We start from the raw sequence: 16,542 nt of genomic DNA on the forward strand, positions 1-16,542 counted from the left end.
CCGTGATTTTGATATCACGTAGTTATATGAGCTAATGAATTTTTGATTTATTTAATTAATATAATTATATTTTTCATGTATAAACTGCTGATAAAGATAATTTTTTTTTAAATTTATTCACAAATACTAAGAATTAATTTATAAAACAAAATTTATGTAAAACTTTTCGATGACTGTGCATAATTCTCTCAACACTGAATATAATTAGTTAAACAAAAATTTTAAGAAGTAAGAAAATGTGGTTAGAAAACACAAATAACATAATAAAAAATCGTTATCCCAAAGATGTCCTCCCCATGCTCGAATACCATACTCAAATACAGCTACATACCATGGTATAAAGTTGAATTGAAAAGAACACATAAAGAAAAAACAAGTAGAGCTAGAATTAAAATACAAAAATTATATTGACTACTGTGAAATGTCTAAGCAACAAATTAATAATGTACAGGCAACTCTTAGCTTCGTTGTATAAGTATTGAATTCAGTTATGGGGATGTCGTTCATTCAAAATATCAAAATTAACGCCCTAAGAAATTTAGACAACGCTTCGTGGTTCATTAGGAATGCTGACCTTCATCAGGACTTGAAGATCGAATCTGTAGATTCTGTAGATACAAAAATTTGTAACAAAACATCTAGAACAGTAACAACAACACCCAAATGAAACAGCCCACCATATTGTCTAATACAACTGGCCTGCTAAGATGACTTAAACGAAGTAAGCATATCATATATACCCCCGAATTAGTAGTCTAATAATAATTTAGATTACTACTAAATTAGCACTAAACCTTTGGTAACTTGACATTTGTAAAAGTTATTGTAAAATATAACAAAACTGCTTGATAGTACTCTATCAATTGAAGTAGTTATAGTCAAACATGAAATGAAACACGTATTTATATTATTGTACGAAATGTGTATAATAAAAAAAAATTATGCTAAAGATTTAAAACAAAAGTGTTCACTTATTGTTTTACTAAATGTCTTACTAAAGTGTGCCTTTTCAACTGAACGCTGTTCCTTCTCTAACTTCTTCGTACATATAAGGTCTAATGTAAGAACAGTGTCTTATCCATTGTATTATAACAGGCTAGTTTCTGTACTTAAAACAACATAGTTGCTACCCCAATAAATCTCGTAAGGGATATTTACTTAACCACACTGAATTTGCTAAACAGCATACAATTCTATCTTTGGAAAATTTACATCAGAACTTAAGAACTAAAAAAATCGTTCAACGACTTTTCTGCTACTAATGATTGTAAGAAAGAACAACGGACCTTATTTTTATCATATGCAACTCCATGCTAAGAAATGGTTATTAGGAGTTAAAAATTAGAAAAAAAAAAGTTAAAAGTTTGAAAATTGTGGAAAATACGCACAAGAACATGCTTCACTCAAGAGCAATACGGATCTCCTGAATCTAATTATGTACATTTAAAATTATAGAAATAATTTTAGGGCTACGTGATTTTAGGTTCACTTAATTCCTACATAAAAAAATTAAATTGATATATAGAAAGTAGTTTTCTTATAGTACAGAAATAAAATGTTTTATTCTAATTATTAAACTAGTAACTATATACTCTTAAAGCAACAAATTACTGTCAAGATATAGATACAAATGGATTAGTGAAAAACATGGATAATAAAAAGTCAGTTACAAAAAATCTTTGTGTTCTTAAGAGTTCTCTCCTGTTGCTTGATTTCTCAAACACAGACAATTTCTCGAATAAAGTTTATAAAATGAAAATTGGAGAAGAGTTGTATCTAATATTGTTAATACTAAACAACCAGATGTTTAAATGAGATTTATATATCGTTTTCTACTATATGCTCCTTACAGCAGATACGATAGCACTAAAGATTATCATAGCTTAATTCTAGCATCCTTTAGCTTTTAGCTATAAGCAAATTATTATTATACTTTTGACTTGTGAACTTCAAGAAGAAATCAAAATTAGCGCTTATCTGCACTTAAGTTAATTTCTCTTTAGTTTTAGAAGTATAGTTTCAGAATTATTGTTTTTAACTAGTTTTGATTATTTATGTAAGTAAATGTATTTCTTTAGTTGTGTAAATATGAAAATATGTATTAAAAAACCTTTATATTAACATAAGATGTTTTTGGTTTCTAACGTCGTTTCTACTTGAATTAAATTTATGTTCAATATATGGACAAAATTGTTAATATATTTGCAACAAATGTGGTCGTTAATGAATTAAACGTCATAAATTCATTTTCGTTATTTCGTTATAATTTTATTATAAATTATTTTTAGGAAAAATTAGAAAATGAGACTGGTTTTGCTTTGCAAAATATAAATAATAAATATAAAAAAATGTTGCGATACCAGCCGTATTTTATACTTTTTTCCAAATTTCATTTTAATAAATAATAAATTGGAAAATATGTTTTTAAGCTAAAATATAAATATTCAATAATAACGTATACTAAAAAGAATACTTATTTAATGAACATATAAAATATGACTATTAAACGAAATTCACTGAAAGGTTATTGACACAGAAAAAATGAAAAAATGTAAAAAATTTTTTAGAAAATTAAGTGGTGTTCACCTAACGACTAAATTCAGCAATTCAAAGTTAAATATACAAAAGCATCGATCATTATGTATAAGCATCAAAACGGTCACTGAACGTGTCAAAATCAGATACAACAGACCAACAACAAAAGAAAAACTTCAAACTGGGCTCAAAGCAAAATATTTTAAAAATGTTCGAATGCACGTTTCTATCTTTCCATGAATAGATATAAATGCATTTACATATGTTGGGCAATATCATATCTATCTATCTATGCATAAAATGGATACATATATTTATGTATGTATATATATGCAATATATAGTAATAAAGTTTTTACACACGTGTGTAAATGAGTATAATTAATAAAAAAAAAATCTGTTTTCCCTTTACAAAAACTGTAATTAAAAACAGGCAGTTTTTTAAATAAACTTTTTATTTTTAAAAAAGAATTTATAAATTTGTTTTTGGATTAAAACGCAAATGGACTTGAAATATTTGAAGTTTATTTATGTTTATGTGATTATGGTTTTTATAAAATGAAAATAAATGCTTTTTAATAAATAATAAAAAATAAATGACTGACAAGTTCACAATTGTGTGAGATCATTACACTTTCCTGCATATATCAGTATGGTAATGAATAACTAATACTATATACATGTACCCTTTAATAATTATTACTGTGCATATATGCGGATTATATTTATTACCCCACACCACAATAAGCATTTATATTCATAATTATAGAGAAAAATAAACAAAATCACAAGTAAAATAATATAAACATACATGAACATGCAAAATCTGAAAAAATAAAGCAAATTCAATTCAAAAGAAAAACAAATTTATAAACTGTAGTACAAGAGTATCTAAACAAAGCAAGGTTAGATTTTGCAAGATCATGAAATACAGAAACTCGTCTACACCATCTACAACCAGTACATATGGTACTATATATCGATCATGCTCTTGTACTCATAGTCATAGTCGTACTTACTGTGTATCTAACTCAATTGTTGCTAGCGTGTTATTATACGCTTGAGGGTACTCTGGTTGCTTTTTTGTTAAATATAATTAAGCAAAATTAAAGTAAAAGAACCGCTCAAGTGTGCGGCACCACCATCAGCAATTGCTTAAAATGACAGTAAGCCAATGGAGTGTTCACAGCTGTTGACATTGCCCGAACAACTGTCAGGCTAAGATGTCAAGATCAATCTATTTTTTTTTTAGTTATTTTTTGTATTTCATTTTATAGAGTACATATGTCAATGGGTTGTATGATTTGTACAAGTTACTGTATTATGAAAAATTAATTATTTATTTACATCAATTTAAGTTTTTTAATATATTTTTTTTATTTTACGGCCGCACGAATCTGTTTTTTTTTTTAATTATTTTTTTGTTTGTTGATAGTTACTTTTTTATAAAAAATTAATTTATTTATTTACAGCAAATCAATATTAATCTTTTAATATTTCTTCTTTACAGCCGAATGAGTCTGGCTTTGTCCTACTTGGTGATGTCTCATTAGAAACATCCACAGATTGTGATTATGATGAATTCTCCATGGGACCACCGTCACCATGTGATGTGGAGTTTGAGAATGCCAACATCGTTATTGATGGAAAATCTAGTATTCGTAAGAAATCCAAAGAATCAATGGTATGTATAAACCGATATTTATGCTATGTATCACATATCTTGTATAATATATCATTAACTGAAAACTGTCAATTTGACAGTTAAACATGTGCCAGTAGCGCTCCAACAGTTATTAATTACTTTTTTTATTGTTGTTTCACCGCACTTCATGTGGCGAAAATATCTACCAAAACGTATTCAAAAACACCTACGTAAATAATTTCTACTTTATTATTTACATTTACTTTTTTGGATCAGATCAAGAAATTGAAATTGTAAAATTAGGAAATAATTTAGGAATTTTTACGGCCTTAAATAAATATTTTTTATTATATACAATTATAAAAAAATTAAGTTTTGTCATGTATTGAAAAAATAAAAAAAATATTTTTATTAGAAAGTTATAAGAGACCAAAGTATTCAGTACTACTGATTATAATTATTATTATTATCATCATTACCATCATTACCATTAGGCATACATATGGGTTTTGTTTTTATACCAACACGAAAACAGCTACCCTTATACGAAACTATATAAACCTATGGGTTACTCAATTGCATAGAGTATTTGGAATAACCTAAAGTGTTGAAAATAAATTAAAATTTATAGTAATACCGTATATGGGAAATGTAGGGATAATTATCTTCATACACACAAGAAAATAATATTAGTGTAATTAAATTTAAATAAATTTAAATTTTGAAAATATATTTCGTTCTGTAAAATGCGAACTGAATGAATTTTTTTTCATATATATGTAAATTGAGAAAAATACTTATGTCTTTAAAACATAATGGTATTTATTAATGTAAAATCTAAAGAAAATGAAAATTCTTAATTTGTAAGAATAACAATAACATACTGACATACTATAAAACTCAAAATTTATCGATAATTATATAATATATTTTTCAATGACAATTTAATAAGCCCAAAAGATCAATGCTATTTATCATCTTGATCTTTTTTTAATTAGAGGTCTTAATTATTGAATTTTTGTCGAATGTGACACGTCTAATGACGAAAAGAAACTAAAAGGGTTCGAACAGTAATGAAAAAGCAACAACAAAAATTTGATTAATTTATTGAAATTTGGCTGACCGTTCAACTCTATCAGTACTGAGTATTGAGTACTTGGTAATATGTACTCTAAACAGCGTTGTATGATGAATCAAATTTCAATAAATTAATCAAATTTTTGTTGTTGCTTCTTTATTACTGTTCGAACCCTTCTATAGACCTTAATGATTCGTATGATTCTGTTAATAAATAATTAATTTTGCTTTTAGACAGAGAGATTTTTTGTTACTAAATCTGCCTCTACACTGGCTTGACTTTTAGCAAGTTACAAAAGTTTTAGTTTTATATTGTTTTATATAACAAAATAAGTCTTAAAAATTTTTAATTATAATGCTTTTAAAGCCATTTTATTAGAATATATAAACAATATAAATATAATTTTGTTGATACTAAAAAATATGAAATGTTTTAAAAGTTATAATCCTCTATTATTTACAAGAGATGTTGACCAGAGGTATGATATCAATGTTAAATAGCCGTTTTATTATTTATCGTATAGAAATTTAAAATTGTAAAATGATAATATTCTATTTGTTTTATAAGTCCACCTCAGGACGCACATGAATATATGTTAATCTACGGTCCGTCATCAGTTAAAAAATAAATAAACGATAATGATTTTAGTATAGTTCAAGTTTAGTCTGGGGCAGGGATAAGCCCCCAGCCACAATAGAGTAAAAGTGCGCAATAGCACTAACTCAAATCACAACAACAACAACATAAACATGTGGCAGGAGATTCGATAAAATTATATTAAGCCTTCCAAAAATTTATTGTCAAATTAAAAAAAAATTGTTTATTTTTTTTTTGGAGTTCATAACATGTAGTGATATAATAACAATTTTAATAATATATAAATAATTGAATCTGTATTTTTTTATTTCAAAAATGCTTATAGAATTTATTTTAAAACATCGTTGTTTTGAATATTTATTCAATCATTTATCAACTGACATTGTATACATATGAGAACAGTCATTCCTTTATTATAATCATTCATATATGTCTACAATTTTTATTAATTTGACATATGCCAATTAATGACATCATATCAAAATAATTTTAATTCATACACAAAATGTTTTTCACATTTTTTTTATGAGATTACAATATTTTTATATTGTTTGATTAGATTATTTCTATGAGCTGAGACGATCGACTTTGACTACTAGGTTGTTTACCGTATTTTTGGTATTATAAATACCTACAATAATATTAATTGTTGAAACATATATTAAACGCAATTGTTTGAATGTTCGAAATCAAATATTCTATTTATATGCGACACTAAAAAATTCGTCATTATGAGATCTCACATTATTATCAATTTCCAAAAAAAAACTTTTGTAAATGTCCACTGCATAATTATTTTCTTTAGAAAACGGAAGTTGGTTTATTGGAAATTATAAGGAAATAATAAACTTTAATGCTTAATTTGAAAACATAAAAGTCGGGGATTTAATATTAAAATTTAGATTGAATGAATTTTTATTTAAAGTTTATCAAGCCAATGTTTCTCCACGTTCTCTGTATATTTGATATATTATTTTTTTATCTATATCAAAAGCTTTTAACCAATTAAAGTACCGGAGGTAGTGTTATGTAGTCAATATTTCTATAATTTTTCTGTGTATTAGATTTCCCATTTTTTTTATCTATATCAAGAGCTTTTGATCAGTTAAGGTATCAGAAGTAACGTTATACAACATCAAAATTTTCTATTATGCAATGAGCATATCTCTCGCCAACATAAGATGGCTATCGAAACTAAACGTGTCTCCTTAATTATTTATTATGTACAATTTTTAATATTATTTCAAAACATATATGGATGACATATAATATAATATTAACATCAAGCACAATAACAATCTATTGCCATTACGTATGCATATTCTGTTGTTATTGAGGTCTTATTGAAAGATATTATTGGGGGATGAGGATGACATACGAAGAAGAATTCTGTTTGTGAATTTGAAGCTCCATAACGTAATAAGGATGAATAAGAATCCATCCACAAAAAAAAAACAATATTGCTTTTGCTGTTTCTTATGTTATAAATTATATATTATATTTTGATCCAAATTTAATAAGAATAATTTAATAGATAGATAGAATTGACTCTATGCTCCACTTAGGAGAGAAGAACAGCAATAAGTAAGATGATAGATTTCATTTAATAGATAATATATTAAACTTATAATAAAAAAAATTATTAGGTTCATCGAAGAACCGGTATTAAACTAAACTTACTTCAGTAAATATAAAACAAATCAAATTATTTATTTTGACGTATTTCTTATGGAATCTAAACTGAGTATTAATTTCACGCCTTTGTTTACGACAGCACGTCTGCTATGTGCTTCAAATACAGAATTAAACTGAAAAAAGATCAGATATTTTTTATTTAAAATTCTACGCCACATCTCCATATTAAGTCAGCAAATGAAAATAAAATATTATGCGAGCGCAATTTCTGTAAAAAAAATGTAATTTTAATAATAAGTGACACAATTTCATTTATGACTTTTTTGTGTGACTTTATTGAGATTTACTGAAATATCAGAAAATAAATCCGAGCTTCCGTTCTGAAGACATATGTGCATGGGCGCGGATTTTAAGAGATTTTAGTACATTTATTTAGTACATTTTTTAGGTTTTTAAATTTTTTTATGTATATTCAATATTCGGTAATATTATTACAATATTATTAAATGTCGGAAAAGAAAATTTTCAATAATAGAAAATTTATTGTTGGCAATATCAATGATATTCAATTACATTTAGTTTTATAAGTTTTATTAGTAAGATATTATAGATGCAGCTAGGATCTTTACTGCATATTTTTTAATTTTATAATATAGAGAAAAAATAAAAAAAATATTAGTTACAAATAATACCTCACTTTCAAAAATAAATTTTTAAAACGATTTATTTGAAGTAATAAATAATAATAATATATTACTAAAAAAATTTGTATTCCTCCTTAAATAAATAAGTTTTTTGCATTTAAAGATTCGGATAGAGTTGAATAAAAGTTAAATATTTTTAATTATAAATTAAAAATAATGTGCCTCAATAATAATAACAATTAATTTACGTAAAATAGTTTTGAAAGTATTTTGTAAAGAGCATTTTTTACAATAATTGTCATTTGCACAACGATATAATATTTAGTGATATTTGTTAATAATATTTAATAAATATTATTTGAAATCGATAACTTTCATTGTATTTTACAATACAATATTTTAGTATACATCGCTTTTTTACAATTTATTCAAGTTACTATTACAATTTATTATTTTTTTAGCATAAAATTGTCAGTTTCTCTTTTAATGTGTCATTGCTTACGATTTTAGATAACCTCTACTAAATCGTATATTTTGTTTCAAGTTCTTTAAAATTATTTCATAAAAAGGTTTTTCGAACAGTAATGAACTACAACAACAAAAATTTTATTTTGTATATTATCTTATTTAATTGAATTTTTGGCTGACCATACAGCTGTTTCGAGTATTGCCAAATACCCATCATCAGTGGTCTTAGAAATAATTTTTGTATTTAATTATTCCTATTAAATAATTTGTTCTTTGTTAAATCATATTTTGAATATCTCTTTGAAAACATCATTTCGATTTATTACGATAATCATATAGTTTTGAAACATATAGTTTTATTATTGTTCTTTGATCTTCGTTTTTCATATAAATTTTATTCATATAACATACGGTTAATACAAAATTCAAATTATTATTTTATATATTATTTGAAAAGAGGTACTGCACTGCGACCTAAAAGACCTATTGTGCCCCTTAGTCGGATTAGAGTGTTTCTCCAAGTCCGATTTCTTTAATGAAAGACAATATACAGCCTGTCTTTCCTAGTCTTGAATACCTATAATCAATGCAATACCCGCTTGTACATCAGTGCCGAGAACTTCCCAGGCATATGGTATGCAATTTCTCGCTCTTCTCTCTTCTCTGCAGTCTGAGTTGAATGGATTTCCTAATTTCGTTAGATGATTATTCAATCTACAGTAACCGGTCAATAATCTTAGGTTATTTTTGAATTATTCTATGCAATGTTTAAAGCGTTTAAGGTTGTAACTCTTTAAATGCATTTTAGATTGTGATGGTCTTGGTATCCTTTCCCAATAGAGTAAAATTCAAATACAATCCTGAGACATTTATCATAATTAATATTACAAAAATTACATTTATTATAATATATATTACGTTACTCTCTCCTCAAGCATGCTATATGCTTAAATATTTCTTCCTAGTACTATTGACTCTAATAATCTACACTCTTTAGTAGTTTTACTTCCATATTTTCCTTTCGTTGGACTGACATTGTACGTATTTTATGTATCCAAACACAGCATAGCTCTCGAATATTTCTTTTATTATTTTTTATTATAATTTCCGTACAAGTATGGAAACCATACTTGGTCTGAAAACCGTTTCAACGAAATATGGCCATTATGTACATTGTTCCCAAAACAATCGAAAAACAATTGTTTACAATAACAAAAACCATACGAAATTGTGTTAATACAAGTGGCGACATCTTTGACGCACTTCATTTTTTATTTTCTATTTCCAAATCGCATTTAATTGGATTTATTTGTGTATTTTTCTGTATTGATAGCGAGATATTGTATATGTTTTCGAACATTTCTTTAAACATATATAGAGATATCTGTTTGTATGCATTATCATTAAAATTTTTGTTGTATATTTCAACTGTGTGATATTGTTCGTTGGCTTCAATATAAATTATTGTGTAATTTACTATTATTTTATACGCATTGATTATGTCTCGTTAGATTGCATCGATTAACTTTATAAATACTATTGAAAGCTTTGGTTTCGTATCCAAGATTCGAAACCTGCTTAGTCAGTGTTTATGTATAATTTTATTTCTTCTTTTCACATATAAATTGTCATAGTTAACACCTTTCAATTTCATTTCGATTTCAATTTTATTTCAATTTAATATGTGACGCAATACTTTCTTATGGTTGTTATACAAAACTATTTTTCATTATAAATTCCAACTGCATTCATTTTATATCGAACTTTTACTAATATTTCTAGTTGTATCTTGTTTGGTGTTCGGCCTGCAGTCGTTGTCATTAATGCGATATTTTGGCCTAATTTAAATTTTATAGCAACTTCATTTTTTGAATGCTTAAATATTTAATAGTTTGTTATTTTTTTTTGTGTTCTTCTTATACAATAATAAATTATTAAAAAATTTTTAATCGTACACTTTTGTTGCCAATAAATAAATTGCAATTTAATACTCAGAAAATTGTAACATTAGCATTTAAATCAATGTCAATGTGTCTATTTAGTTATTAATATTTTAATTATAGTAAGTCTATTTTTATTATATATTTTTTTTTTCATTTATTTCTATTTGGGTCGGATTTGTTTAATAGCAATGATAACAACAAAACACTATAAATGTGAATTGCATTAATTTGTAGAGTTTTTTTCTAAAATATTTAAAAATAAAATCATATTTTTAAAAGTATTTAAACTGAATTAAATTCGTCGCTCTATCTCTGGAACATAGGAAAAATCCTAAACATCATTTACTAAAGTTTCATACCAGACTTTGTCTGGTACTAAGTACACTTACTCTTCTGTGGATATACACTTATTGCAAATAGTTATATTTGAAATCTTTAACTGACTTTAAAAATTTTAATTTGCACATCCTAAATTTTGAGAGAGACTAAAGTCGCATCCAAATCCTCCTGTTCGACATTTATCTTCTGCAACTGCACTAAATCGACTTAAAAGAAAATCATTGATAAATATTAATACCCTAGCTCAATAGCATACATATTAGTTTTTAAGGATACGCAAATTTTTGTCAATTTCTATTAAGAAAGATTCAATAAATAAACCAATGGAAAAAAAATTTCCCACATAAAATCATATATTATATAGGTCAACATCGTTGTTGTTTAGAATTTGTTGTTGTTTTATGCATAGTAAATACTTTATTAGGACTCCAACTCTTAATTCAATCTAGAAATCTTAAAAATTCTAGTAAAAAAACAGTGATTTTATATATATGAACTATAAGCTCACCACAATACGATATGACATAGTAACCTAATAGTTACAATGATTTACAAAGAATTCAACAACAAATCACAAATATTACAACCGGCTTACTACCCAACTGAATCCTGAGAGAAACCCTGAGAAAAAAAATTTATTATGTGAATACCTTATTACTCTACACTAGGTAGTCTTACTCATAGTGTTAATATATATTTTATTTAAAATAAATGGAGTTAAAGAACTTAAATAGCTCTTAAATTATATAGCTAGAACCGTAAGTTCCTAAAAAAAACCCCTTCATAAACATTTTCAACTGCAACATGTTCTTAACCAGATCTGATGTATAACTTTATTTGACTTAAAGTCGAGCAAATATGTCAAACTATAAGTTTGACTCGTTCCGCCTACAATTAGATAACAACTAAACAACTGATTGGTCTACATAGTTGCTGTTTTTTTTTAATTCTGGCAAGAAATTCTGGTTGTGGATTAAAGAAGACAAAAAAGATAAGTCATATAGTGTCTAACCGATATCTTGATAATTATATTAAAAATATTCGATTACCTTATTTATTAAAGTAACATAATGCTATTCTCTCCAATAAAAATATTTACTAAAATTCAGTGATTAGAATTCTTGATTTTTTAATTGTAAGATAATATACAAATATATACTCCTAGTTTGTAGAACTCAAATGACGGTATGAGGTTTAGGAAAAACGAATATTAAAAGTATAAATTTCTCAATAATTTGCAAAGTTAATCATTGAAGTAACTCTTCAATAAAGAAAGTTAGAAAAAACAGTTAACTGAAACAATAAACTGATGTATGATCTATACTTTCTAACCATCAACTTGTTATTGGAGCCTTGTAATATTTTTTTACTATTTTTTTTTAGTAAAGTCTTTGTACCACCTTTCTAGTTGTTAACTGATGCTATATAGTAAATTGTATTTAATGAAAGCTTTAACTTGTTTCAAGAAGTCATATATAACATATCTACATATATGGTAATATTATGATATATATTTGGTAATTATTTAGTATTTATCGTAGAAGTGTTCAACAACGTAACTATGGGTAAAATATTGAACTTAAATTTCTTCGTAAATAAACTAGATGAGAAATAAAGTTTGAGTGTAGCTCCAAGATATTAAAATTGTTTATTATTGTTTAACTTTTCTACGATAAAAGTGAGGAAAAATAATAAACGAATGAGAACTCATATTAGTATGAAACTGTTTGATATATAACATTCATACTCTTGCGCTTAAACGTATATTTTGTACAACAATAATGAAAACAATAGCAATAAGAGCAGGAAAAGTGATGATTTATTTTACTTTTCAATGAATTTGATATCTTCTGCTATAAAACATTTTCTATATTAAAATATCTTACAAATTTAGATTTTATTATTTAAGATCACTATTTATATTATTATAAATTTTAAATATATTTTTTATATTTTCAGCATCATGTACAATTCAATGATACACTTACCTCCACATTTGAATACCCCTCTGAGGCATCGTTAATTCTAGATGATTCGTATAATGATCAATGCACTGATGATGACTTAATAAATCCTTATGATAATCTATCATTAGATCTATCATTAGACGATGTTACCGACTCCCCCGCGTATCGTCATCATCATGTTGCGGTCGATGAAATCATACCATTGCCAACACAACATGTTGCACCTACCAATGCAGCAGTAAATACATCAAACACGCCAACTAAAAATATACTGGGTAATTTGCCACTAGGTAAGTTCTTCTTTAACTAATATTAATTAATTATAAATATAAATTATTTTAAGCTGTTTTTACTTAGTTAGATTGTTTGTTTGTTTGTTCGTTCGTTTGTTTGTTTGTTTGTTTTAAAGTTTTCATTCAATTCAAATTGTTCATTGTGTTAACTTGATTGTTTATTTGTGTTGATTTGTTTAAATGTTCGTAGTTCTTTCATAAAGCAAAAAAAAACTAAAAATAAAACATTTTATTTGCTGTTTCAATGTTTTTCTTATTACTTACTTGCTTCACAATTTTCTACTTTAATCTGTCTATCTCTGCAATTCATTACTTAAATTTTTTTCAATTTATTTATAATTTTTTCTGCACTTTTAACAAAAAAACATTAAATTTTATAATTGGCAATACGAAATTAATAAATTAAGAAGAAAAAAAAACTATACAATAATCAAAAAAAAAATAATATCAAAATCAGGCAAAATATCAAAAATTGGCAAATAATTCTTTACAGTTCAATATAGCAAGACAACAACAAATCAATGTTAAAGAATTTCCATTGAACTCTTAGTGGAAGAATTGCTTAAATGGTAAAAACTACTCTTTTTCAGGTAATACGAGTAGTTCTGATGATGAAATACGAACTCATGATTGCTTCGGTGAACTTAAGCAATATAAATTTAATAAGAATAACAAAGTTTTTAAATTTTTAACAACACCATTTCGAAAATTTAATAAAATTTGCAGGTTTGTTCCTAAATTGTGTTTGTTAGTCTGAGACCCAATCCTTTATTTAAAAAAAAAACACTGAATCTAGAAATTGGCTCATTTTTCAAAAGTAAAATGTATATACAAATCATTTCTGCTAGTCTAGGATATAAAATAGAAGTTCAGTTCTTCATCCAACAAAATTGTTGATGTATCAAACATGTTGCATAAACTAAATACAATTAAACATTGAACATTAAAGAAAACGATGTTATGTTATCTTAATAAAAAACTATATTTTATGAGACATACTAAGACACGGCATGACCACTGGATATTTGCTCCCTCTTTATGTACAACCTCTTTATGTATGATATAATAAAATATATGTAACATGATGTTCTATAATTAATAAAATATTTGAAAATTAAAAGTTTTGAATTGTAATTACTCTTCTTAGCCGGGAAAAAAAATATTCTTGTGTATTATAGTTAAATATGTAATATATAACTAGTTTCAGTATACAGTACTTAGTATATATAGTTATAGTATATAACTGTAACTAAAATCCCGATTACACAAATATATTATTATTTTTAACTTAAAATAAGGCATAAAAAATAACCATTAAAAATGTCCATTTTAGATAAAAAAAAACATCCTTTATATTTTAAAATATAAAATATATTAAAATTAATTTAATATTTAATAATTTTGCGCCACTTTTAAATTCTCGTTCTAAAATTCTAATATAATCGTTTGTAACACAAACAGGAATAAAGCTTAGGTAATTCGTAATTTATCCATATATACTCTTCTAGGAGCTTTTGCGAAAAGTCTTAACAAAATTACGATTATTAATTAATGTTTAAGAGCGTAGATCCTATATAGTGAGAAAAAAATTGGTATCAAAATTAATATATCATATAATTACATCCATCTATCATGCCTTGTTTTACTATTCTGCAAATCTAATGTATGCAATTAATTACTATTTTTTATTTTAAATAATACATACAACGTGTTTGATGCAACACAAATACATTGTAAAAGCAAAAAAATCGTTTTCTTATATACCATATATATAAATTATAAAATGAATTGGTAATATATAAATTCGTTCATACAAATTAAATTAAGCCACTTCAAACACGATCATCATACACGTCCGCACCAACTCCGAGTTTTTGAAATTTTTATTGCTCAAATGCGATTGTAAAAATGTATAATATTGTGGGCATTTGTCAATTTTTGAAAATAAAAAAATTTTTACAGATTACCCAAATCTAGCAATGGGTACAATGTTACAACTGCCACAACAAGAACAACAGCAAAGCGAACAACAGGAACAACAAGTCGAGTTAGAAGAGAACCGACAACAGTTCAAACAACTACAACAAGTTGAAAAACCTGCACAGCAACCACAACGTCCTACAAATCTGCCATTACCTTTTCTATTGCCGAACACAACTCTACCTAGAGGCACTGAAATGCTAACAGATTCTGCCAATACGATTTTAAGTCCTACATCTAAATATCAGTCACAAGTAGATATTCCAACAGAAGTTCCTAAAACTAAACAAATTAAACTAGAAACAGAAGAGTCCGTGTTACAACGAGACAACACTACAACGAATATAAATTTTAAAACTAAGCCTACAACAATAATGGGACCAACAAATTTCGAACGTTTAGTACCCAACTATAAGCCACCGATATTACACGATTTTAAACTGGCAAGTTCACATAAAGCGCCATTAAAAATTTTGCCAATTGGTAACAATTCTACAAATATTTTCGAAACAACAACAAATACCGAAATTAAAACAAATCGTAAAACTCCTACCGTTTTAAGTAAACCCAAATACGCATGTTTCTTAAAAAATGACTTAGAAGAATCAAAATCTTCTTTCGTCACACGTACACGTAGCAATGAATTTTGTAATAACTCCAGTGGCAACAGCATAAATACTACAACATCTGCTACATTTACTACACCTAATAAATTAGTACGAAATATCGGTACTACAAATATGGTAAAACAGAGATGTGCCTCATTCTCTTTCGGTAATCAAACCAGTTGCCAAGATACAAATACAAAGAGTTTAAAAATCTATAAATTACCGTCTATTGACTCTGCTATAACTATTTCTACTAATACAAATACTACTATTTCTACTACTATTAGCACTACTTCTACTGCCACTAATGCAACTCTTTCTTCAGCAACTTGCACAAGCAACTCAGCTTTTAATTCGAATAATTCTAATTATTCTACTACTTCTACTGCACCTCTAACCATGTCAAATGCATCTTGTACTCTACTGCGTTCGCGAATTCCCGGAAATACCCTGTATTTTGTTTAAATATATAAATGTAATTATATGTTTCACCTTGTGATATGTTAAGTGAATAATTATATTGATATATATATATGTGTACATAATTATTACACGTAAAAGCTTGATTCGTATGTAGTTAGAAATAATTTAATTGTAATATTAAATAACAAGGTTAAGGGTATTATAGACTTTTAGAGCTTGTGGTTAAGTAGTATTGGTTTTGTTATTATTTTCATATCGATAAAATGGTATACTAACATTTTACTAACTCAGTAGTTTTTATTCCTCTCCTTAGAACCCTAAATACTGTTTTCAATGAAAATGAAAAAAAAATATTTTGTTGAACAATATTAAATATTCATAATTTTTG

The 16,542-nt window shown here is 26.0% G+C and overlaps 1 protein-coding gene across 1 annotated transcript in view; it reads left to right on the plus strand.

The window, feature by feature from the left end:
* The window catches only part of LOC119666523 (serine-rich adhesin for platelets), a 113,368-nt gene that overhangs the window by 90,527 nt on the left and 6,299 nt on the right, over window positions 1–16,542 (plus strand). The window contains exons 4-6 of the mRNA XM_038075806.1: window positions 4,045–4,218; window positions 12,843–13,140; window positions 15,106–16,206. Coding sequence (XP_037931734.1) covers window positions 4,045–4,218; window positions 12,843–13,140; window positions 15,106–16,196 — 1,563 coding nt within the window. The 3' untranslated portion in view covers window positions 16,197–16,206. The remainder of the gene's footprint in view (window positions 1–4,044; window positions 4,219–12,842; window positions 13,141–15,105; window positions 16,207–16,542) is intronic.

This window comes from Teleopsis dalmanni, chromosome 1 (genome assembly GCF_002237135.1).
Source record: "Teleopsis dalmanni isolate 2A chromosome 1, ASM223713v2, whole genome shotgun sequence".
NCBI classification, from domain to species: Eukaryota; Metazoa; Arthropoda; class Insecta; order Diptera; family Diopsidae; genus Teleopsis; species Teleopsis dalmanni.